Source organism: Girardinichthys multiradiatus, chromosome 18 (genome assembly GCF_021462225.1).
Source record: "Girardinichthys multiradiatus isolate DD_20200921_A chromosome 18, DD_fGirMul_XY1, whole genome shotgun sequence".
Lineage (NCBI taxonomy): Eukaryota > Metazoa > Chordata > Actinopteri > Cyprinodontiformes > Goodeidae > Girardinichthys > Girardinichthys multiradiatus.
Window position 1 is genome coordinate 42,506,936 of NC_061810.1, and position 27,296 is coordinate 42,534,231.

Below are 27,296 nucleotides of genomic sequence, written 5' to 3' on the forward strand. Positions count from 1 at the left end.
TTCAGATGACATCAGAATTTTAAATATTGACAATTTTCTCATCAAGTATGCCTTATACCCAAATTATGTTAATGTATTTATTTTATGAGAATATAAAGATCCTCAGCATATTAAAGCATATCTTTACCCAAGATTGATTTAATAAAAATTTAAAGCAACAGAATTTCATTTAAAATGATTTATCTTTGCTGCCTTGTTTTCCATTCTTTCATCACTATCACGTTAGTGTCATGTTTCAGCAACTTTTCTAGCTGTTTACCATCAGACCGAGCGCTGTTCTGGCTGGAGAATTTTCAAAATCCTATTCAAAATGTAATGAATAATTCAACCATTTAAAGAACTCGTGTTATTTATTTATTTTTTACCTGTTCCATTTGATTACTTCTTGAACATTTCTGTAAAACTCGTTACACCTGGCAATGCTATGCTCTCCAGGCTGTACAGGTGTCCTCAGACATGGCATTTTATAACCATTTAATTCCTGGTTACCTGAGTTTCTCCAGCACTCCAGCACTGAACAGTATTCTTGTCTGACCACATTAATAGCAATTTTGGCCTCCGTTCTCTGTCTGAGCATGATTGGCTGGTTGCAGACTTTTCGGAGACAGATTGCTTAGAGCTATGGGCTTTAATGTGATTGGCAGTGGGGGAGCACAGTGAATTCCAAACAGCAGCCCTAATCAGCAGCAGTTAAAAAAATTGGCCACATAGTGAAACTGTTAGACTGGGATGTTACTTTCTGTCCCTGAAGATCACACCATCAAGTATGTACTTTTCCCACCCTGAAAGAAAAACAATAAAATTACTTACATTTTCAAAATAAGGGTTAAATACTGAAAGGAATATACAAATATACAGTGCCCTGCAAAATTCCCATTGAATGTTTCCACATTGGTCATGTAAAAGCCCCAAAATCCAATGTGTTTTCTTGGGATTTTATGTGATAGACCAATAAGAAGTAGCACACAATTGTAAAGTGGAAATAAAAGTATACAGGATGCTTTTTTTTCCACAAATAGAAACTTTGCCCATTTTTCTTTGTAAAAGAGCTCAAGTTTGTCTCAAGTGTCTGTGACCATAACTTTTCGACTCTTGCTGCACATTCTCCACTGGATTTACTCCTGGATATTAACTGGGCCATTTTAACATATAGAGATACATTGATCTAAATTATTACAAGTGGCCCTGGCTGTGTGCCTATAGGGTCGTTGTCCTGCTGGAAGGTAAACATCCGTCCCAGCATCAAGACTTCTGCGCCCTCAAACCAATTTTCTTCTGAGATTTAACTCCATCCATCTTCCATTCAAGTCATTCCCATATCATAATGCTGCCACCACCATGTTTCACAGTGAGGATGGTCTGTGCAGTGGTAGTTTCCTTCACACGAAGCATTTTGCACATAGACTAATATGTTAATTTTGGTTTTATAAGCACGGCACACCTTTCAGATTATAAAAAACAAAAAACGACTATATGTCCCTTTCCCTTTTCTTCAGATCCATTCCCTTCTTAAAAATGCAAAAAATATAGTTTTGACTGTAGAGTGACAAAATGTGAAAAAGCGTGAAGGAGGTAAGAAACCTTTCCAAGACCATGTGTTTGGATACAACTTACACTGTTATTGGCACGTTCATTTGATTGAAGTTTTTTTTAACATAAATTATAAACTGAAACTAGGATCAACAATGTTGTGGTGCCAGATAACAGATGATCTATTTCAATATTTTGAATTTTGATCAAAGGTCAGTACCAATATCAGATCTTGAAGCAAAGTTTTAGATCAATAGATCCTGACATTGGGGAGTCTGGAAATACAATAAATTACTTTGAATTTGTTGGATAAATATTTAAGTTTCCATGGAGATTGAATCTTTGCTGTTCAGCGTAAAACATCTTCATTTATTTTGAGGCTTTAGAAAGTGTCCAGTCAGTGTGATAAACCCTACAGTGACAGAAAAAAGTGTTTACAGAACGGCAGTCACATTGTGCAATCTGTTTGAATGTGATGGAATCTCCCACTTGTTCCAAGCATCCTCTCTCCATCCTTGTGTGTCTCCCTCTCTCTTTTCTTCCTGCTAATCAGCATTTGAAAGGCAGCTTTGACAGTGAGAAAGAAACTGAGTAAGAGGAAGGGGGGCTTGTGGAGGTGGGGGTAAACGAAAGCATGAGACACAGCGAGTTAGGAAAGGAGAGTCAGAGGGAAGCCGAGGCGAGGGGCTGTACAAGCATGCCTTTTATATTTACTAGTGACTGAGAGGGAGGGAGGCAGGGAGCAGCTGAAGGCAGAGACAACTGGTGTGCACGGCTTTCCCAAGAGGAAATGAAAAGAAAGAAGCTCAGCGAGGAGAGTGAATGAGTGAGCGGCAGAGAGGAAGGGTGGGAGGGCGCACGCCGGCTGGAAGAACGGAGGGTGGGAGGGAGTTAGACAGAGAGAAAGAGATTCTCACACTAGCGGCGTCCTAATCCGAGTCCATCTCCAAGACGCAGCGGAGCAGAGTGTTAGTGAAGTGATTCCGAGAGCCAAGGAGAGCTACAGCAGCTCGTCACACACACATCCACACAGTCTTCTTCCTCTGCTGTCACAAACACACACTCTTGCAACAGGATGCGTCCGGTTGGGCGGCCACGGCTTTTGTGAAAGTGAGGGGATTGACGGTGCCCACCCCTTCCTGACTGTCCCAGCCTGCCCCCCTTTCGTTCACACACACCGTGTCTGTTTGCTGTGTCTAAGCTCGGGGCGCTGCTGCTGCTGCTGGAGGAGGAGGAGGTGGCGTCGGAGGTGGGGTGGGCACTGCCAGGGCAGAGCAGGGGGCACCTTAGAGGAGAGGAGGAGGAGGAGGAGGAAGACAACAAAGTGGATCAGATCAACCGTACGCGGACTGGAAATGCCCGTCAGGTGAGTAGATAATGGATCTAACAACTTACAGTCAACACACACATGCAGGCGTGCGAGATGTGCGCACACTGTTGCAGGATGCGCACACATGGACACACTTGTAAAGTTGTGCTTATCTTTAAACTTTTATTTCAGTTAGAAATGTGTTTTAATCTATCGATTCATAAAGCTTTGCGGAAAACGTTGGGGCATTTCCAAGTTTTCCCTTTTTTCCTCAAATGGGAAAAACGTGTGAGCACTGACAACTTTTTCATGGGAATCAAGATAAAAATGTAGGAATTTTTACAAATATTACTCTGATGTTTAAGTGAAGAGATGAGACCTTTTATTCACTTGCTGAGCTTAGTTGCGCTGCTGTGTACACATGTAATGAGAAAACAACATAGATACATGTAGATTATTAATGATAAATGTAATTAACATTGATGCGTATCATTTGATGACATTAAACCGAGCTGTTGCTGTCCTTTAGGCACAACATCCGTTTTCCCCTTTCGTTTTTTTTTTTTTTTTTTTTTTTTTTTTTTAAACACAAACTTCTTTCTGTGTTTCATCAGTTTAAACTAGCAAACCAAATTCATTGCTGTTCAGATAAGCCAAATAATCGCGTACGTTTATGTTCGGCGCGCTTGTTTGAATGCAGCTGCTGTTTGGAGATAGGAAGGCTGGGAGTGAGCGGCGTGCGTGCCCGTCTCCACCTGCAGAGGCTGAATTGGTCACAGTTTACTGGCTCGGTAGCATTTGCTGCCTTCGGGGTGTTTTACAGCAGGTGGTCCAAATTGGCAGAATGACTGTGACAAACAGGCAGCGTTTCACTGTTGCTGGTAAAATAAATAACAGCATCAAACCATCACACAGTAAACCAATGTTTTGATTTTTCCCCTTCCTTTTTAATGCCATTTTTCTTTGTCAATTAAAGTAAAAGTCAGACTTGGTTGTATTTAGCAAGCATCATCAGTCAGGTTCAGTTGAAGCCTGTGCATACATCTAAATATGAATAAATGTGTACACATCCTAAAATGTATGTTGTAGATTTTGTGTAAATTGTGCTCTGGTTCAAACACCACCGACAAGATCATTTGCATCCACACCTGCTGAGGATGCAGGTGCCTGCAGATACATTCCCTCAACATAAACTCCCTCAGATGTATGTGGATGAGGTGTCAAAATGTTTGGAGAAATGAAAATGAATGTCAGAGCAGGTTTTTTTGTGACTTAAACCCGCCTTAGAAATATGTATTTTAAAATTCATTATACCGTGTATGTTTCTCTCCTTTTGGAGAAGTGCCTCCAAAAGGAGCCAGAGTCCAAAGCGAATCATTGCTTGGTACAGTTTATACCCCAGCCTCCTGAGCCACTGAGCCTCTCCATCCGTTTCAGAGCCTGCATGTGCAGGATGTTTTGCTTGCGACCTCTCTTTAGGCCCTTTTTTATGAGAGCCAGACACAAGTTTATTCCTTTGGCTTTATTTAACGAGTTGCAGGTTTGTGCCAAAGGCAGAAGTGAACTCAGGTTAAGTTTGCAAAAGACAAAATATATCCTGACTAAGCATCGATCAGCATGGGAATCACATGGGACGATATGCTTGAATTAAAATACTATGGATGCACAGTATTTACACAAAAAATTTAAACCAAGATGTTTAACATGATCGGTTCCTGCTGCTGCTAAAAACACATTGATTATCACAGGTATAGTAATGATATGACATTTTGTGTTTCGTTAATGAGTGTGACATTTGGTGGTCCTCCAGTTTCCATATTATACTTGTTTTTTCTTGTGAAAAAGGGAAATGTGTACTAGTAGTCTTTTAGCCAGCTGACTGACAGTGTGCAGCAACAGGTGGGGAAGGGGCAGAACTTTAAACTGTTGGAAGTGTATGATGGAAATGTTAGCTGTTTCAGAACATTAACTTTTTTAAAACCATGGTAAACCTTGCTTGTGGTGATTGGTATTTAACTGATGCCTGCTGCAGTGAAAATAAAAGCTAAATGAGAGGTGATTAAATGTAGTTTTGTTGCTCTAATTTTTCCAACACTCACTTTTTGTGACTAACAATTATCATCTTCGGTTAAGCGGAAGGACACCCCGACTACTGCTCTCCCTCTGTTTTTTAAATCTCTTGATATTTTCTCATCTCTCTGTTGCTCTCTTAGAAACACACACTCTCAGGTGGTCAGTGTGTTGACAGACAGTCGCTTGCACACTTCTTTGCTTTTGCCGTGCAAGCAATTGTGTGTGTGTTTGAAGAGCGCTGACAGACAGTGTGTGGGCCTGTGACAGAGGGTGTCAGCGCGGTGTCAGGGAGATGTGTTTAGTGTCACACTCTGCTGACCTGATCTCCGGTTGGACTGTCCACTCCAGCCCCGCTGTGGCTCCTTACATAACCCCCGCTGTCATTCACATGGACGCCTGAAGGGATCCGCCAGGGTTCTTGTGCACGCTCAAGCACACGCATGCATTTAGAGATTACACGGAATGTAAAGGCATCCAGATTCCCTTAGAATCCAATTTCAGTTCAGTAGTTTGTGTTTTTAATTTTTCAGTTATTCCACAACATAAAACAGAAACTGCCTATATTTGAAATATTCAAACAAAGCAACAAGTTCCAAACACTTTTCTTTCGAAGACCCTTCTGTTTTCCTAAAGTGAACACCCACACATTTTGTTCAACTCGCATCAGGCGTTCTGACACATTTACCATGCTCTCTGTATTAGCATGTGTGCCTCTTCATAATGTGCACTTTTAGCCCTGAGTCAGTGACCCTTTGGGCCATTCTTTGGCCCTTGGTTATTTAGAGGTCACCACTGATACAGTGATGCCTTGTGAGAGTGGATTTACCATCAAATCCATTTGACTGACCCCTCCACTGTCAGAAAGGAGACATTTCCATCCAGTTTATTATTTTTTACGTGTTTGTTTAATGAAAACTTTTACAGATGCTATTAAGTGTTCTTTATTGTCAGTCTTTATGTCTACCATTATAGTACGTTTGGGATATTTCGCTCTACCCTCTTTATACTGGACGTCAATAGACATTTTCTTTTATAGCTAATTGAAGTTGACCAGTCCTCATTAATCTTTTGCCCAGAAAAATTCTGAAAAGTTTTTTTAAGCCACATCCAAATGTATCCTTAACAAAGGCAATGAGAGTACGGCATTAATAAACCTGTTTGGTCAGCCCTAACTACCTTTCAACCACGTTTAGACATCAGTGGACATCTTTATGTAGAAGTCTTTTCACCTTTCACTTTTCAACAACAATTTCACCTTGTTTAGATTTGAGTGTAAGGTTGTCATTTCTACCTCCATGACATGAAATATTTCTTCTGGGATAATTTTTCACATTTGTACTTTTTTAACGATGCAGCATTTTCGCTTGAATGCTAAGAGGTCTTAGATGCTTTTTGAACTCGTAGTGAAATGCAATTTAACTGATCAGCTCTGCTCGCCAGAGTTTGTTTCAACCCTGTCATGCTGGCAACTTTTTCTAAAAGGCAAAATTAACACTACAGTTCAAGCCACTGCACTGGCAAAAGTCGCAGATCATTTTACCCTAAATTACATTTACATATCAAATGTTAATCTAATCAAACATCCTGGCCTGTTTTGCTTGCTAGAAGAAAGATGTATTTTTAATTGTTGACTTTTTGCAAGGGTTAGTATGAGATTGAATAAAAGAATATCAGGGTTGGTAGTTACACAAAAATTTAAAACAAAAATGTACATCACGATCTAATTTCCTTTTATTTAAAACTGAAAAGCAACAATTATTCCTACCTCTTCCACATTGTTATAACACATTGATTATTAAGGTTATGGTGATGATATGTTTAAATTAATTTGTTGTTATTGCCATTTTGATGCAAAACCCCAAAAAACAAAAACAAAGATGTAGAGTAAACACCCTCTAGACTTAATATGTTTACCTAAACATGAGTGATGTGTGATATTCCTTGAGTTTCTATATTTAAATATTTCCTTATTCAATGTGACTGAAAGTATTCCCAAACAGCCCAATATGTTTTGTTTTACTTTGGATTCTTTTTGTAAGCAAGATAAAGGTTTAGAAGCTCTTTTCAGCCAGCTGACCGACAGTGCACAGCAATAGTTAGAGGATGGGTAGCATTGCATTTCTCTAGTCTCCATACAACCAAAGAAAACTTTGATCTCTGTTAGTTTCTCTGGTACCCGCCAAATAAGCGGATACCAGTGTGACTGATAAATTTTAGTCTACTTTAAAACCATAACTTTTTAAAATCTTGGCACACATCGATATCGGTAACTGTACCACTGTTATTTCCCTCGAACATCCATTTGTGGGACAGAGTCCACACTCTTTTATTCCACCTCTTTTAAGTTTTTTAACTTGTGGAGCATTTTTTCAGATTAATCAAGACAAAACAAAACTATTCTGCATGCTCATTGTTTAGGTTTCATAGTTTGTATGTGCAGGTACACATGAGGATTTTCTGTGTGTATACTGTGGCTAAAGTAGATGGTAATTGTGACATTCTGTGTTGCTGCACGCCTGTGAGGAATGGACATCAAAGCTTGCACACCAAAGCCCTCTGTAATAAAAGAAGAGGCGGGAGTAGATATTGATTACAGAAGGTGAACATTAGAAAATCTCTTTCTCTCTTCTTTTTTGCCAGCGTCCTCATCTATTCATCATTTCTTTTCCTGGTTCTTTTTGCTCCTTATGCTTCCTCCATCCCCCATGTCCTTCCATCCAGTCCTCTATCCCTCCTTTAATCATTTATTTATTTGCTGATCTCTTTATTCTGCACTCTTTCAGTTTTAGGGATGCTGCTCGATGTAACTGTGCTGGCTGTTAACATTCCTTCACACCCAGCCCCGAACAGCTCCTCCTATGCTCATCACTGCAGAGATACCTGGGGGCGGGCAGGGTCACACTGGTCAAATCTAACGGCATATTGATTCCATTAGATAATTAATGACCCACACAAGGGCTTTGGAGGAGCAAAATAGGGGGTTAGAGGCGAAGGATGGTGGGGCGGGGATGGGCATTGTAGATGATGGGAGGCAATGCGAGTGCGGGATGGGCTTTTGGGGAGGGGGTGGCGGACGCCGGGGCCCCTTAGAGTTGAAGAGAACCTTGGGTTGGGAAGATCCAGAACTGTCAAGGTCAACAGCAACCAGAGCTTCATTACGGAAGTGGAATGCCGAGTAAGTCAGAATAACTAGAGCGAAGATGGAGGAGGGGAGATCTTCATGTCCAGCAGCTGTCGATAGATCAGTGGCTGAAAAATTGTACATTAAAAAGTGTTTTGACTTCCAAATCCTCAGGTCCAACCGTGGCCGTAATGCATGATAAGTAGTTTTCAAGCCCTCCAACCAGAATACCAAACTTCATCTCCCCGGACGCTCCAGACACTCATTTACAAGCACTCAACAACATGAAAGGCAAAGATAGAAAACTAACTACATCAAATATTCTGCTCGTGTTACAGCCAACCATGTTTTCAACATCTTCCATGATATTGAGCGCTCTGTATTTGATAAGAAATTATTCAAAGGAATATCTAACACCGCTGTGCATGTGTGCGCCGTTTTTACCTTTTGGTTTGATGTAATTAAAGAGGAGTGGGCTGCAGAGAACTGGGGGAGAGCTGTCTGTAAATCTTTTGCAGTAAAATGTTTCTACAATGATGAGGATTTGAAAAATACCATTTTCTTTTACCTATTTAGATTTTTATTTTGTTACTTTTCTCCCTTTCAGCATTAGGGTCTTTTGCTTTGCTCTTTAGTGGAGCAGAAACTAAGAAAAAGATTAAAGATGAAATATGTTACAAATTTCACACAATTTGAGGCCTAGTCTGTAAGCCAACCCACAGTTACTTAGTAGAGCTGCACATACTGCTAATTATTTTAAGACAATAAAAAAAAAACTTCTACTGAGCAAAGGTTTCCAGCCTTTATTGTACAAATTGTTATGTTTATTCTTTTTATAGATATCTGGTTATGGTTTATTGTTAGACTGTAGTTCTTGTTTTACTAATGTAGCCCTTTGGTCAAATATTTTTAAATCTTCCATAGCTTTGATTTGAAATCGATAAAAAACTGACAGTAAGGTTTGGAGCGTTGCTTTTCCTGTTTAACAAAGCATTAAGAGCATTAAGATGTATTTAAAAAACATTATGAAACTATATGAAAAAATTATGTCTGAATTATTGCGGGCTTTTTAGGAGTACAACTGCACCTAAAGCAAAATGTGCTGTATCTTGTATTGCCAAAAAGACTACACTGAGTTAGACTTCTGTGATAAATCCCTCAAAAATGTTTTAGAAAATTTTAAGTCCACATCACCCACCCCTAACAGAAAAACAGTTAAAACACTTTTTAATAGGTTTTCTATTTTTCTTTCACTAGAGACAAAGTTTCTAAAATACTTCATGTTGCAAAATAGATGAAACAAACCACCACATAACTATTAAAATAAAAATAATTGAGGACCAGTTGCTCAATTACAGCCAAAATATTCTGCTCAATAGAAATAAAAACCAATAAATAGAAATATGTTTTTGAAAGAGTCTTAAAATAATTAATAGTTGTTGCAGCTCAAATATGTACAAAGGCAGGTTATTCCACAGAATAGGTGGCAAATTCGTAGACATTTGCGACATAATGTTCCCATCCTAAACCTTATTACTTCAGCTGTTAACTGTTTTTTTTCCGTTTTCACTCCACCATGGAGCAGAAATCAAAATCCTTTATGTTGAGATCCACAGAAGTAACGAAATAAAAGGAAGAAACTGGTGTTTGTGTTTTTGGGTGTCTGACTGTATGGAGTGCCAAAAGACTGATTATTTTTTAGATACTTTTTCATCACTTTTATCATGATATGAATAAGGAATACATACAGTTGTGATCAAATTTAAAGTCCATATCACCCATCCGAAATATGAATCTAAATGTTAAAATAGGCTCTTTTTCATGAATAACCCAGTAGAATTCATCAAAAATAAGCAAAAACCTTCAGAAGGAAAGTCCTTGTTATTTCTGCAAACTGCACAGGCTTGTTTCTGCTCTTCACCTTCACGTGACTGCAGTGTGCATGCAATCTCTGGTGGGCAATGAGAGCTCCTGTGCCTCTACATTCAGAGTCTTGGCCAGACTCTGTATTGGGCCCCAGGGGTTGTGGAGATGAGGCATAAAACAACCATGCCCCTACCTAGGGGAGCTTGTGGCAAGACGGCAAGGCTGTTGTCTGTCGGCGTGCCGTTTGACTTAAATGTGTTCATTTGCCTTAGCGCCTGACTCCCTACGGGGAGGGGCAGCTTGGGGAAGAGGAGGGGCGCGCTAACGAACCTCTGACAGCTGGAGGCCCTAATTAAACGTCCCTGCTGAAAATAAACAGAGCGCGAGCCAAGCGAGCAGCAAAAAGCGGCTCACGAACGGGCGCTCGCTTGCAGTGCCCTCCTCTCTGTTGCTGTTGACACATTGCCAAGAGAGCATGACTTTATAGGGTGGGGGTCTCAAAGGCACCCTCACATATACACACACATATGCAACATTAACGAGTATGTAGCACAGCAGCAATGCATTTTGAGCACCTGCAGTCACACTTGATGGGAGTTGAGCTCCACAGCTGTGAACACAATGCATTTTTACTCCTGGAGCTTTCTGAAGTCACACCTTGCTTATGTGTTTGCTGCTGCCCTGTGACAAAATAAAGCGACTCTGCCCTATTGAAGATGTTTCACACTCCGTCTAGATGACACATCTGACATTCAGCCTGTTGTACTGCTACAGCTAGCCCAAGCATTAGCAGTCAAAGTGGCAGGGTCCATTTGAGCAAATGCATTAATGGGCCGCCCAACCTGCGACAAGGTTATGAGGCTGATTGAATAATTACTGTGGAGGCTCCTGTCCATTACGGCCCTGTGTCTGCTTAGATAGAGGGAGACTCAGTGAGAGATGCAGAGATAGCTTGAGACATAAAGATGGCGAGGGCAGATTAGATAAGCACAGATAGGGTCAATTAAGAGATAAACATTCAGGTATGGGCTGGAGGCAGGCTGTGTGTGTGTAAGTGTGAGGCTGTGAAAATGGTTTCCTCTCTGTGCCTCCTTTTGATCCCTTTGCCCAGCCCCACACAGCCTAATTTGGCATGAAGTGCATTTATCCAGGTGAAGCAGAGAAGGTGACAAAGGTGAAGTTGTTAGACAGAGGTGCACTGCCCTTCGCTCGACCCTGTTGACTCTTTACCAGATTCTCCAGGAAGAGATCTGTCAGTGTTGCACTTATAGGAGTAAAATATATAGTGCTCTTTTTGGTGAAAGCCTAAAACCTTAAGCCTATGTGAAAATATACTAGCAGTGGGAATACTTAATCAGGAAGCCATATTGTATTTTGAGGTTGGAATTATGAGTTCCAGCAAGTTGTTGGCGTCTTTCTTTTGACTCAGCACTGGGAGATTGATTCTAGACTGAAATGAAACAAAACGCCACAACAGGTTTACTCAGAGACCAGGCAATACATGCGAAGGTTTCTTAGTACAAGAGGAATACACTAAAATACTGAGAAGGCCTAATCCTGAACACTACATAAAAGACAGGTTTGCAAATTAGTAATAAAAACCAGTTGAGAGAGGAAGTTAAACAAAGAGACTATTTTAGACACCATTTAGGGATTTGGAGGTGACTCAAACAAAGTCTGTCTGTCTGTGTATCTATCTATCTATCTATCTATCTATCTATCTATCTATCTATCTATCTATCTATCTATCTATCTATCTATCTATCTATCTATCTATCTATCTATCTATCTATCTATCTATCTATCTATCTATCTATCTATCTATCTATCTATCTATCTATCTATCTATCTATCTATCTATCTATCTATCTATCTATCTATCTATCTATCTATCTATCTATCTATCTATCTATCTATCTATCTATCTATCTATCTATCTATCTATCTATCTATCTATCTATCTATCTATCTATCTATCTATCTATCTATCTATCTATCTATCTATCTATCTATCTATCTATCTATCTATCTATCTATCTATCTATCTATCTATCTATCTATCTATCTATCTATCTATCTATCTATCTATCTATCTATCTATCTATCTATCTATCTATCTATCTATCTATCTATCTATCTATCTATCTATCTATCTATCTATCTATCTATCTATCTATCTATCTATCTATCTATCTATCTATCTTTCTCTCTTTCTCTCTTTCTCTCTCTATATCTATCTATCTATCTATCTATCTATCTATCTATCTATCTATCATACCATGTTTTTATTTTATTTTTTATGATTGCATTTTTTTCCCCAAACAGCCAAATTTAGTTTTTCTGGTAATCAATCCGGGAGGGGCTCGGAGTAGAGCCACTGCTCCTCCACATCGAGAGGAGCCAGTTGAGGTGGCTTGGGCATCTATAGCTGATGCCTCCTGGACGCCTTCCTCAGGAGGTGTTCCAGGCACGTCCCACCGGAAGGAGGCCCAGGGGATGGCCCAGGACACGCTGGAGGGACTATGTCTCTCGGCTGGCCTGGGAACGCCTTGGGCTCCCCCCGGAGGAGCTGGAGGAGGTGTCTGGGGAGAGGGACGTCTGGGCGTCTCTGCTGAGTCTGCTGCCCCCGCGACCCGGTCCCGGATAAAGTGGAAGACGACGAGAACGAGTACGATATTGATTTAAGCAAAAATATAGCATAATTACCAACAAAATTTACCAGATGTTTTCAAGTGCTTATAGTGCAGAATATGATACTTTTTTCCCGTTCTGTTCTTTACAGAGTAACTTAAGTATAGCAAGCACATATTAGCTGGTTAATTAGTTGGCTATCTGCTCTGGTTAGCCTGCAGTCAGCTGCTCAAGGCTCACAGCTTGCTAACTGTAGCTTTAAAACAGCTTTAGCTTCATGGGATTGATAGGTGGTGAAGCTGGAAATATTTGCAAAAAGCTAAATTTGTTAAAAGTGTAAGAGTGTTCTTTCAGCCACCTGAGCACCAGTGCACAGCAACTGAGGGTGGATGGGTATCCCAGCGAAATAAACCCAGCCACTCCAGAATTTTCTCGGTTACTTGATTTTTCATCTTTGCCAAAGATGGCCAGGTTCATGTAGGTTATGCAACTTTCTAACCAGGTTGTGAAGAGACGTCAGGCAGTTTCTGTATTGTAAAATATCAAAACAAAAGATGAAAAATGAACTTAGTAACTCACTTTTCTTTATATTTTGCTGCTTATTAAGTTCTATTATGGTATGTTGTTTGTATGGTCAAGTTTTTGAATGTTTATATGATTATATACAACATTTGTTTCGACAAAGGGCAATCTTTACATGGCTGACCTCGGATCATGTTAGAAATAGACATCCTACATTTTTGTGCTTCCCTTTAGTTGCCTAAAGACAGAATAAAACTATGAAAGATGACCCTATCGCTGTCTTTCTTTGTGAAACTGATTATTGACTTGTCTGCCTTTGAAATCTGTCCAAGAAGATTTCTCGCTTGCATTTAATGTTGGCTGTTTAAGGCAAGATTTGTGAAATAATATCTGCCAAACCTGCCTGGCTTTTGCTGACCCCTCTTAGCCGAGGTCAGCATAGCCATGCTCAAACTCGAGACATAATCCATTTTATTTTGCCCTGTCAAAGCTTTACTGACGTGATTGTGCTGACCCAGCCAGCCCGAAGGAATAAGGAGATAGCGATGAAGAGGGAAAAAAGAGAGAAAGTGAGTGCATGTGAGGCCCAAGGGCATGACACTGAGGTGCTGGGGGCCACAGCAGCCCTTTAAATGTCAACACAGCACAGAGGGGAGGCAAACTGTTGAGGAGCAGAGCTCTGTTTGAAGAACGTGGAGAAAACTGGCAGCTTCTACCACAAGAGTTTTGAAGGCTGGCACAATACAGCAAATAGAGGAAGTGGACAATGTGTTTTGTCCGTAGAGATATTTGGTTCAAACCACAGTCACAAGTTTGAAAACAGGGCATTTAGAGATGTTCTGCATAATTGTGACTAAAAGTCAGATTACTGTTGTTTTATGTTGATTAGCATTAAAACAAGTCCCGGCATCAATATGAGCATCAACAGCGAATTTCCAAAATTGTGGGACCTCTTATATTTTTTCACATCTTGTCACTTGTTACAATGAAAACTTTATTTTGTTTTAGAGTCTTTATTTGATAGATCAACACAAAGTAGTACATACATGTGAAGTGGAAGGAAAATTATACATGTCTGGCAAAATCCTTTCCAAATAAAAATCTGAAAAAGGGGTTTGTAGGCAATATAACACATCTAAACTCTTTTGTGTGAATGTAGTTTTAATTCAACAGTGAAACATAACCAATTTGCCCATCAGGGAAACATAAAGTGCTTCACTTTCCTTGAAAGAGTTCATAGTTTGTAATCCAACAGAAAATCTAACATTTCTAAGATTATCCCCATTTGTCAATCCCAGCATATGTCCATAACCTTTGTCTGGTATTTGTTAAATTCAAACCAGTGCACAAAGAACATTCTGTGTGAAGGTCCATATGCAGACCAGATATATTACGTTTTAGGATTCCAATTTCAAGCATTTGATGAAGAAGGGGACACTTTTCTTATTAATCCGCTTGGAGATCAACAGTTAGAACTGATGAAAGTAAAATTCGGACCATACTAACTTTATTTGTGAAGCACTTTAAAGCAAACACAGCTGAAACAAAGTGCTGCACATAATTGCAAACACAATAAAAATACATTAAAAGTAAAAACATATAAATATGACATAAGAATGATAAAAGATTAAGGACAAAGGGATTTTAAGATAAGTTTTAATAGTAGGCAGTGAAGGAGCCTCTAATTTGCAATGGTAGCTTATATCATGGTTGTGGAGCAGCGGTAAAGTAGACCCTGCCCCCTTTGAGCTTCCTCCTAGGCCTTGGTACCTGCAGGAGCTGCTGTTTGGCCAACCTAAAGGACCAAGAAGGTAAGTAGGGATGACAACGCTCAGAGAGTTACAGCTGGGCAACATCATTGTAACATTTTAAAAACAAAAATAAGAATTTAAAATTGAACTGAAATGCTTGGGCAACCAGAGGAGTGAGACCAGAACAGGGGTGATGTGTTTAGTTTTATGAGTTATGAGTTAAAAGACGTGCATTTTGAGCCAGCTGTAGATGATAAAGCAAGGACAGACTCACTCTAACATAAAATCCATTAGAGTAATCTAAGTGGGACTAAATAGAACCACGGATCACTGTTTCAAAGAGTTGCCTGGACAGAAAAGATTTTACTTTTGCCAGCTTCCTGAAATAATAAAATCAGGTCTTTACAGCAGCTCTAATTTGACAGTCCAATTTAAAATCACTTAGTTAAAACCCTAATTGGTAACAGGTGGTTTAAAATATGCTGTCAGGGGTCCCACTTCAATGGCGGGGACTCGCCTCTGTTTTCTTTTTATTAAAGTAGTAGAAGTTTGAGGCCAGCCAAGCTTTAATATCCTCCAAGCAAACCAGTACTGCTTTGATCAAAATAGGTGTCCTTCTGCTTTAAGGGCAGATAGACCTGACCATTGTCAGCATAAAAGTGGAATGCAAGTCTAGTAGTTTTTAATCATTGGCCAATTGATTGGTGCATCAAAACTGTTATATGGCTTGTCCACCACCTGCCTATTACCTTCAGAGGAGACCATTTTTATCAGCTGATAAGTCACAGGCATTCACACTGTGAAAAATGTTTCGCTTCATGTAGCCATTGTGTTTTTCAAGAAATGCAGAATTTACATGAATAAAAAAATAAATTAGCTTATTTATAAAAAAAAAAAATTTAGTTTTCTTTTCATATTTTCTCAAAATTGCCAGACTTTCTTGTAATAGTCTTTAATGGAACATGAGCTTTTGTTGCACAGGCTTTGTGATTGTGTTGCAAACTTTTTCTTTGTTTAAATGTACAGATTATCAGTGAGGTTCTTGTTAATCTTATAATTGTTAGAGCAAACCTGGCAGATTTTGCAGTAAATCCTGGAAACTAAAGAAAGTGAAAAATATCAGGCCTAGAAAGACTGTCTGCAGCAGACGAACTGTATTTTAAAGAGATTTCCCTAAGGAAAGAGGAAAGAAAAATCCAGTGAAGACCTGACACAGGACCTGAGAAATGCATCTGGCCCTTCACTTTATCCATCCACTGTATGCCAAGTTTCCAGCAAAGAGCCCTTTGGGAATCACCTAGTAGGTGCAAAAATCCAACCTCCATGTCTGTCAAACTGTTATTTTTGGTATTTCCCATAGATTCAGCGAAAAACTTTTGGCATTTTGTTATTAGTAGCTATGCCAACTGATCCAATTAATTGTTAGTTCCTCCCAAAATTGTTAGTTATTTGAAGTGTTTTCATACTATACAAAAACTGTAAGCTGAATTTCAGTAAAGTATCTAATGCATTTTAGATCAAAACACGATTGCTTACACTACATAACATTTCAGATCTTCAACCTCACGTGTGCTCACTGCTCATAAACTAGTAGATCATGATGATTTTATGGCAAATATTTATGACTGAACCATAGTAACTTTATTAATTTACTCCTAACCCTCTGCTTATTTTTCTGAATCTCCAGGTCTGAGTCTGTCACAACCCGAACCAATCGCAGCCTTCATTAAGGTGCAGCGTCGGGCACTGGATTGGAGCAAGCATGGCGAGCATGCCGTTTGTCAGCGAGGGGAAATGTGTGAGTGTAGAGTGGGATTTCCTACAAGGACTTCTTGCCAAGCCTCCTACACTACCCTGGTGAGACCACACACAAACAGGCAGAAACACACATATACACACACACTGACCAATATAAGCCTGGGAGCATGCCCATGAATTAATCTCCACAAGGTGAAATCCATGGTTTGACACCCTTGCACATACTGACAGCCTGATAAAGAGTTCCCCTTCAGTGAAACACAATACAGAAGACGTAAGTCTGTTCTGCTCAGTGCTACATTTCACCTGTGCCGGTGTTCACCTGCCAGTCCTGTCAGAAACCGGACCCCTGCACCTCCCCTTTAAGGAGATTAAGTAAATTTGGCAGGAATTATTAATGGCCAGTCATTTACAGGCGGATATATAAACTAAGCAGAATCAATGTGCGTGTATTGATTGTTCTTGGTGGCTGGGGTCGAGGCAGTATAATAATGAGATGTTACACGGGCTGGCAGCATGAGTCCACACACATTCGCAGGGAGACACACCGATTTCACTCATTAGGGGGAAGAAATACAGCAGCTGTGCCACCTGATTAAGATATATCCATATCTGCACATACAAATCTAACACTCGTTTGTTGCACACCCGCACATATGTACGGCTGGAAGACTCGGTGAGAAAAACTACACAGACACAAAAGAGAACATCACACCAATGCACACACAAACACTTTATTCCAGCGCTGCACTGACACAAATTGTGAAGTGGCTGTGACAACATAATTCCACCACTCAGGCCCCATTGAGGAGAGTCAATACCCAATCACAGAGACAGGCTACCTGAGCCCCAGCTCGCTCCCCTCCACCCCCACGCCTCTCTGTCACTCCGCCCCTCCCTCAACTATTGATCCCTCAATCATGGCTACAGCTCGCTAGCCCGGGACCAAATGAGCGAGAGGCAGAGGATTTAGAAGGGAGGAGGGAGGGAAGAGGGGAGATAGGCAGCAGAGCGATTGTGTGCACAGGTTCACATATGGATTTTAGAGCAAATAGTATTATTAGGACTCTTGTCGAGTGGATAAAAGAGGAGAGTTTGCAATTATCAGGCTCATCTTCAGGAGATGGGACAGACCAATAATCAGACCATATAGATGCTAAACAGTAACCAAATTAAAAAATATTCCACTAAATACACAAGTCCGATGAAAACAGCTGATGAACTATGATAAAGTGAACCCGAGCCAAACATCAAAACATCACGCCAAAGTTCAGGGACCAGAGATGGGAAGAGTAGCCTTTTAAACAACTGGCACGTTTCATTGGCTAAACCAGGAACTGTTTTAGGTTTAAAATAAATACAGTAAAATCTGCCTGGAAATGGTATTAAATAATTAATATTAATAACATTGTGTGTCACATAACTGTTCCAAATAAACCCTGACAGACTAGAAGACAGCACAAAGATGAGAATTAAAAACTGTTTAAAAAAACCTGCTGAACAAAAACGTTTTTGTTTGCTGCTACATTTTGTTACAGAAAGCAGTAGCTACTTTTAGGTTTAAAGTAAATTCTTTACAAGGTCAACTGGAACTTCAATAATTAATCAATACCAAAGCAACATGTCTTAGAAGGGATGTTTAAAATGAAATCAAAGACTGACTAAAAAAGCAGCAGCACAGAGAACAGAATAAAAGCCCTTTCACAACACTGAGCAAATCACTTACCACCATATTACTCTCCCTTTGACGAAGGCAGCAATTTCAAAGTTCATCCTCCTTTTGTCAGAATATCAGCCAAACCATAGCTTTCACAAACCCAAATGGCTTTTATAATAAAATATCTGATCCAGGATGACTGAACTAAAGGTTTTCGTTGTTTATTGTTCCCTAATCATCACGCATTGATTCAGAGCTGTTGTGCTTTACAAACATGTCAATCTCCCATTAATTTCACATCTAACATCCAGGATGTCCCATTGTGCTGTTCACACTGGTTGTCTTCATATTGTCTTATCTGGTAAACATCTGAGCCCTGGTATTTTTTGCATGCGGAGGAGGTCAGAATAACATTCAGTAGTGTTTAGAGAAACTGAGCTTACAGCAATAATCACGCAGACGGGCAATTGCTGCTTTATCCATATCCAATCCATAGTCACGATGTCATCACTTAAGACATCGCATTTGGTACAAAGCATGACAAATGAAATATATTTCTGCCCAGCCCTAGTTACAACCACAAACGTTAGTGTATATTATTGAGATTTTTAGTAAAAGACGAAAAAATGCTTCTCAGGGACAGGGAAGCCAGTGAGAGCTAAAGAAAATCCTTTGAAAAGGGTAAAACACACATTTAGGCGGAAGTTTATGTTCCTGCCAGAGAACAACGCAATTATGACAGCCATACACACAATAGAATGATTTAGATTAAGGAAAATTTGTGTGTTAGACTGGCCGCCCAAAGCCCAGACTTAAATCCAGTTGAGAATCAACAGCAAGACTTGAAAACTGATGTTCACAGATGCTCTGCATACAATCTGACTAAACTTGAGTTATTTTCCAAGGAAGAATGTGTAACAATTTGAGTACAAAGCTGTTACAGACATTGCTCAAAACACTGGCAGCTGTATTTGCAGAGAACAGTGGTTCTCGCCAGCGTGACAAATGCATATAAACGCACACTACACTTTTCAGCTTTTGTGTACAAAGAAATAAAGCAAAATGCTTTGAGCACCGTTTGATCGTACAAAATTATGTACTACATGTTGGTTCATAGGAAAACCAAAGCTTTATTATATCCTTAGGCCAATAAGAGATATCTGTGCCAGTTGCTCCCATTTTAAACACCGGTTTAGTTTATATCATATCATATATCACTTAATCTTTGCAGTGTAGTTATCTATCCATTAAGTTTTCTGCTGTCTTGTGTCATCTACTTGTAATACACTTGTGTCTGTTTCTCAGTCTCCAGAACCTGCGTAAAGAGAAATCTCGCAATGCAGCTCGTTCTCGGCGGGGGAAGGAGAACTTTGAGTTCTTTGAGCTGGCCAAGATGCTGCCTTTGCCAGGGGCCATCACAAGTCAACTCGACAAAGCTTCAGTCATCCGGCTGACTATCAGCTATCTGCACATGCGCACCTTTGCAAGCCAAGGAGACCCACCCTGGAGCCCTCTACTGGAGGGTGACAACAACTGCAACAAAGGTGAGTTAAAACCAAGGTACCAACTGTAGATGCTGTATTTTATTTACTTCCAAAGTTTGAACTTGAAAATCCCCTTAGTTTTAAAACTGAGGGGATTTGCTAATTGTTGTGCTTGCTGACCAAGATAACTGCAAATAGCTATACAAGCAGATCACACATCTCAGCATTTGATGCAGTCAAATACTGTAGCAACAATTTTACCTCTAGAGGGTACTCAAACATTTGTGACATATTTATTGAGATACAAACTGCCATCACTGCTCATTTAGTGTGTGGCAGCCATATTGTATTTTGAGGTTGGTTTGAGGTTGGAATTATGAGTTCCAGCAAGTTGTTGGCGTCTTTCTTTTGACTCAGCACTGGGAGATTGATTCTAGACTGAAATGAAACAAAACGCCACAACAGGTTTACTCAGAGACCAGGCAATACATGCGAAGGTTTCTTAGTACAAGAGGAATACACTAATATACTATATATATATACTATTATATACTATATAATATACTATATCTATCTATCTATCTATCTATCTATCTATCTATCTATCTATCTATCTATCTATCTATCTATCTATCTATCTATCTATCTATCTATCTATCTATCTATCTATCTATCTATCTATCTATCTATCTATCTATCTATCTATCTATCTATCTATCTCTCTCTCTCTCTCTCTCTCTCTCTCTCTCTCTCTCTCTCTCTCTCTCTCTCTCTCTCTCTCTCTCTCTCTCTCTCTCTCTCTCTCTCTCTCTCTCTCTCTCATTTAGGGATTTGGAGGTGACTCAAACAAAGTCTGTCTGTCTGTCTGTGTATCTATCTATCTATCTATCTATCTATCTATCTATCTATCTATCTATCTATCTATCTATCTATCTATCTATCTATCTATCTATCTATCTATCTATCTATCTATCTATCTATCTATCTATCTATCTATCTATCTATCTATCTATCTATCTATCTATCTATCTATCTATCTATCTATCTATCTATCTATCTATCTATCTATCTATCTATCTATCTATCTATCTATCTATCTATCTATCTATCTATCTATCTATCTATCTATCTATCTATCTATCTATCTATCTATCTATCTATCTATCTATCTATCTATCTATCTATCTATCAATCACAGACCGTACACCCAAGCTTCAGGAGTTGAGATTGGTCTTGGACTCCTGATGCTTATCATTTAAAAATGCCACGACTGAACCCCCAAGACAATCACAATCTTAATTTTACCATACTGAATTATTGAATAAGCAGAACAATGACAAAAACGGTATTCTGGCCTTCCAGATGGGTAACCTGTGGAGATTTTGGACCTTGCTTGATTTCTTCTTGGTTTTACCAAACAAAGTTGAACAATTTGTGAGCAGCTTTTTCAGCATTTTTCACAAGTTGATTACATTCATTTATCAGTAAGCAGTTGTTAAGTTTACTTTTGCAAAAGTTTGCAAAATCTCTTTCCTAAAATTAGAAAGCAGAGATAATTGTGCTGACAAAGAATGCACACCCTTTTGAATCTGGTTTTTGGTTTGAATCTCTCCCTCAATCAAAAACATTCCTCTGTGCTCCCACCCACTGGGACACTGCCCATGTTTGGAGCTGGTCAATTATTGAGTTTAGTAACATTATTTGTCATAGATGTATAAAACACACAAAACACATGTTCTTTTTCATGCTTTTGAACAAACCACATATTATCATGCATACCTTCCAACGCAGTGCATGAGTATCAATCTAATATCTAAAAAAGGGGGAAGCACATGACACACAAAAAGGGAGGACACGATTGGTGCAAATTGTAATTACAGAAATTAACTACATAACGAGGACAGTGTAATTATACAGCCCATTTAATTGCTAGCATTACTGAGGGGAAACGATGTAGCTACAGTACAATTAGAAATGTGTGTTTGTGTGTGTTTGAGTGTGCGTCCACGCCTGATCCAAATTAATTGAAGTATTTGAACAAAAGCCATCCATGTTAGTATAACATTTCTTTGTGATTGCAAGGATGGTGTAGTAGAACAATATGCAGTGCATATTTTTGAGTGAATTAGGTGGAAAAATAACAACCAGCACTATAGGGATGCTTTTCTAAGCATCGGTATATATGCTTAGAATATATGATGCTTAGAAATATTGCACAATGACCTTAAATGGGGATTCATATCTTGGCCAAGCCCAACACATTTTTAGCAGTTCTAGAATAATACCACCTGTATCTGCACCAATATTTTGAAAAAATTAAAAAGTTTTCTATATACTCCATTAATCTACCAAGTATTAAGAAGTGAATGTTGGGAATTCGAACTGTCTGAAACAAAGAAAACGAAAACATGCTTCTCCCCGCTACAGGCCCCTTCTTTAATGACTGTTTTAAAATCTGTTTTATTTAATGGTGTTGTCTTTGTGCTACTCTGAACTATATAAATCTACATAAATAAATCTTCAGTCTCATAATCTTTAAAAATCAGTTTGAAGGATAAATTCCTTCATTTCCATTAAGCAAACTATCACAACCCTTACAGAAAATAACAAATCAAGAAAAGTGATTTGCATTCATGCATGTCCAAACAATGGAAACTTGGTGTCTCGCAGGTTGAGTTGGGTGCTACATTAAAGGGTGGTGCTGGAATATATGACGGAGATTTGTTGACAAAAGGCAACCCCTGGTGATTAGCAACATTTTTATTTTATGTTAATGGTTACTGCCATGCCATAAAGGTTACTGTTGTTAGTTTTGTCAGCTGTGTGTTTTTGTTTGCGGGTGGTGGTGGCGGCTGGTAGGGTGCAGCATTCATGTAAGGGCGACCACTGCGTGTTATCATAAAAAAACAACATTTTGTCACATGTAAATTTACCAAAACGTTCATAATACACGTGTAGCTCATGTCCGAAACGTGTTCTGTGAGCACCTTTTAAGAGTGGCTGTTGGAAGAGTAACTGTCTCACAATCAGAAAGTTGATGGTCTTATTTCAGCTTCCTCCTCTGCCAAATGTCAATGTGCCCCTGGGCAAGGCAATTCATCCTTAGTTTCCTACTACAGATCTGTATGCTGCTAATGTGCATAAAATGTCCACGTTGTGAAAGCCAGTTAGAGATACATGCACGTGTATGTCAGTATTTACTTTGTTAAAGATTAAATCTAAATCTTGCCGCAGCCCCATGGGAGAACTATTTTCCTCAATTGTTTGTAGACTTTCAGCATAATCACATAGGAATATCTACAAGTGACAACAATAACCTCTCCATCTGCAAAAACGTTTGAAGGAAAATTTGGATTTTGTGTTTTTGCATTTTAGATAAAAATATTTATTTTGTTTGACACAAATGTAAATGTTTCATAACAGCTTACACATTTCACATGTAAGCAACCTGCAGATGGCCAAGAGGGCAATTTAAATGTTTAATGAGAAGGTAATGAGGTGAATCTGTCAATTTCTTTGTTTTCCAAATAGTGGACTCAAAATTAAGCCTAATCTACAGTAAGTATAAAGTCCTCCATACTATGCAGCCCATTCTGGAACATTAGCTGTAGGCCTGAGACCCAACATTACGTCTTTGTTTATAAATTGCTGTTCTTAAAGTGAAATTGTGAGAGAAAGTTCTAGAACATATTTCAACCATAGTCCTTGAGTAAATACTGTATATTGCTTCTACCACATGAAAGCAATTATGAGGTTATGAGGCAACTTCTGCAGACAGGACATGAAGACAAGATTACCACTTGGATTTTCTCGAACATCCTGTCCACTTTGTTAGGACCTGATATCTCAAATATGTTTTTTTTTTTTATGTTCAATGAGTATTTCAAGCAGGCTGCCCTGCCTCCATGAGGTCAGCACTAAAAATGGAAAGCTAATTTGGACATCAGTTCCAACAAGTCTACCCAGGATGCATTGGCAGGGTTTTAAGTGTGATGCATGACTTTAATTCCGTTAGTGGAATGTGGTCGGAGATGTGGCTGAAAAGGAAGGGAGGCTGGAGAGGAGGGGAAGGGACAAATGTAGAGGGAATAAAGACAGAAGGAGGCGAAGGAGGCTGGAGGAAAGAGCGGTATTGTGAGAATGGAAGAGGAGAAAGAGGATGTGGAGGAGGGGGTTGCATTCCTCCACATTCCCTTTCGTATAGATTCTGGATGGACGAGGGCCAGCGGAGAGGGAAGGAAGGTGGAAGGCTGGAGTAGAGAAGAGGGATGGAGTGTGGAGGAGAGGAGGGGCCAGAGTGGCTTTTGTCTGCTTCCCACGTTTCAAAGCCAGTCTTGAAAAATGAATAGACAGAGGAAAATCAATTGCATGACCTTCACAGAGAGGAGAGACAGAAGGAGAGATTGAGAGAGCGTCGAGGGGAGAAAGATGGAGGAGAGGCACAGTATGGAAGGAGTAAACAAAAAGGAAAGGCTAAAGGCAGGAAAAGTAAAATGACCCTTGTTGTACATTCCTGTTTTGTGTGTGTTTGTGACTCTGTGCGCATGTCTATGTTCACATTCAAGGACTTGTTGAAATCATTTATATTTCAATAACACTTTATTGAATAAACTTTGCTTTGGGGGAGACTTTTCTTCTATTTCCTGCCTTTATAAATGTCCCATTCTAAAGGAAGTCAGATTTATTTTAACCAAAACCTTTTTTAAGGTTCTAAGGTTATTGAGAGCACAGAAAAGCATCAGCATCAATAACCCATTTGTGGTTCCTTCAGAGATCTAAGATTAAAATTGTTACAGTTTTCATTTTAGGTCACATTCATTTACCCTTTGATTTCATGTTTAGATTTCTTTAAAATGGAAACAACCTGGTAGGAAACACATTTTTTTGTTTCTTCAAAATAAAATGCTTTGCCATGATGACCATTGTTACATTTGGAGGAAAAAGCTGGAAACTTCAACCCTGAGAACACCATCCCAACTATGAAATATGGGGATGGCGCAATGTTTTGTAGGGGTGTTAGGCCTCAAGGGGGGTTGGAGCTCTTCATAAAATAGATGACATCACGAGGAAAAAGCATTATGTTGTAACATAGACGCAACAACTCAAGAAAGTAGGCAGGAAGTTAAAGCTTGAGTGCAAATGGGTCTTCAAGATGGACAATGATCCTAAGCATACCTCCAGATTAGTTACAAATTAACTCAGGGACAACAAAGTCAAAGTTTTTGAGTGACCATCTTAAGGCTTTGAGCTCAGTCTCACTGATAATTTGTAGGCAGAGCTGAAAAAGTTTGTGCGAGCAAGGCACGCTGCCAACCTAACTCGGTTACACTGGTTTTGTCACGAGGAATGGACCAAACTTCCAGCAAACTACTGTGAGAAGTTTATAGAAAGCTACTCAAAACATTTGTCCCAAGTCATACAGTTTAAAGTCAATTCTGCCAAATACTAAGGAAAGCCATGTAAGCTCCTGACATCAAATAGGCCTAAAGTAAAGACAAAATCTCAGAAACATTCTTGGTCTCGTTATGTTGGCATTTAGCAAATAGAAATGATTTTGTAAATCCTAACTGACCTCAAACGGGAAATATTCAATCTAAAATGCCAAACCATTCACTATCACCACATGCTTGCTCAGGGGGAGGATTGCCTTAAAGCCATGGAATAAAATGTAGTCGGCTGGGCTTCCATAAACTGAATATATTTGCATTATATTATTACTAAGATTAAATTAGAATTGACGACATGATCACGATGGTTTAATAACTGCTTGCAGTTTGAGTTGAAAATTAATCTATATGTCAAGACTATTTAAATTTACATTTCTGCATATAAATCAAATCTGTTTGTTCTGTAAAGTGCATTAAAACTATATTTGATGTTACTTTGGCCAACATAAACTGACTGAATGGAAACTGAATTGAATCTAATGTCAAAAATAGGAACAAAGGTTTGTGTTTTGTGTATATTTAAGTTGTCCAGTAATTTAATGAGCTGTAAAACATTTTATTAGTTTGAAATATGACTGTGCATATTTACCTAATTTGAAGCAATTAGTGAGTGTTTGGTGTGTGTGTATGATGAAATAATTTGACGTTCGTTTGAAATCTTCAGTGAAATGTACAAATTCTTTAGAGAAATCAAGCTTAAGCTTTAGGCTTCATATTTCTATATACTGTGACATTTCTCATTAAGATGCTTCCCAGAAAAATTAAAAGAGAATGATACTACTTTTAGGAAGCATCTTTTCCTTTCATTTTATCCACTTAGCTTTTTTAAAGAGAACTGATTCATAATAGGTTGCCGCATGTAAATTTGTGAACTTTTAACTTTAAGCCTGGGGCAGTGAGTATCACTAAAACAAAGAATCGCCACCTGAATCAAGAATTGATTCGACTGAATCAAAGTAAAACTAAACTTCATTTTGACATCAGATGTACAAGACAACAGTTGTGAAGCTCAGTTCACCTCCATCTAGTTATTTTCTTTTTTTTTCTTTTAAGCAGGTTAAGCAGTCAAGCGTGTATTCGTCTGTGGTTTGCAAATATGACATTTGCATGTGTGGTTTTAAAAATATTAAACTGGACTCACTGGGCTGAAGCTGAATCACTTCAGGCAAAATAGAAAAGTAGGTTTGTGGTGGTTCTTAATGAGTTTGCTCTCTAAAAACTCCTGTGATTTCTGCCTTAGGTGACTAACAGATTCTTACTCTTTTGTTAAGTTATTGACTAGTAATATTACTGATATATGAAAACAGAAATGACAAGCTAAAAACAGATGTGATGCAATGCAAAGCACCTAAATATGGCAACTGAAAAAGGTATAAAAGACAAATAATATCCTGTGCAGATTTGTGTGCAGAATAATTTTCATATTATATCAACTATAAATACATAAATCCATGTTAAGTAGTAAGAAAATAATTGCCTTCAGTAATACGTTTTCCGTAGGACGACTTGGTGAAGACCACCTTTAAAAGACTCCCGAGTAAAGCACAAGTTTCCACAGTTTGCACATCTTAAATGAAGCAGAAAAAGAAAACAACAGCTCAGCAGCTGGAGGATCCCCTCGTCTTTACAGGGTACAGTACAGTGACAACTCACTGGCAGCAACAGGGCTGGCTGAAGTGCTTTACTGTCTCCACCAGTGAGGTCAAACACACCTCTCTGCTCCCAACACTGATGACATTGACTTTCATGCTGCCTACTCTTGCTCCCCTTTTTGTCTCCAACACCTTCCCTCCGTCTCCCCCAATCTCTTCAAGATGTCCCTGTATTCTGCCTCCCCTCTAATTCACAGTGTTTAAAGCAGCCGGGGCTTTTAAGGGAAGTTAATTGCACTCAAATTATGTTCGACCGCAAACGGAGCGAGGGAGTGATTGAGAAGGGACCGAGAGATAGAGGGGAAGGAGGGAGGGAATGAATGCCGGAGTGAGAAGATAATTGTGCCAGAGAAAGACGCCGCGATTAGGGTCACTTTCTCTCACTCAGTCTGTCAGGCAGCCTGAAACGTCACATTTGGGTTGTGGTAAACAGCGGGGCATTTGATCAGAACTACAGAGTAGAACTTAATAGACAAAGACGAAAAAGGAGACAGA

At 39.2% G+C, this 27,296-nt stretch overlaps 1 protein-coding gene across 3 annotated transcripts in view; it reads left to right on the forward strand.

Annotated features, from left to right (window-relative positions):
• The first annotated feature begins 2,253 nt into the window (after positions 1-2,253).
• The window catches only part of npas1 (neuronal PAS domain protein 1), a 69,806-nt gene continuing 44,763 nt past the window's right edge, over positions 2,254-27,296 (forward strand). For 2 of the 3 annotated variants that reach the window (XM_047392390.1, XM_047392391.1), the window contains exons 1-3: positions 2,255-2,896; positions 16,491-16,660; positions 19,524-19,762. In XM_047392390.1, the coding sequence (XP_047248346.1) occupies positions 16,566-16,660; positions 19,524-19,762 (334 nt within the window). In that variant the 5' untranslated portion in view covers positions 2,255-2,896; positions 16,491-16,565. Of the gene's footprint in view, positions 2,897-16,490; positions 16,661-19,523; positions 19,763-27,296 lie in introns of all 3 variants that reach the window. The other variant, XM_047392392.1, reaches the window with a different exon arrangement.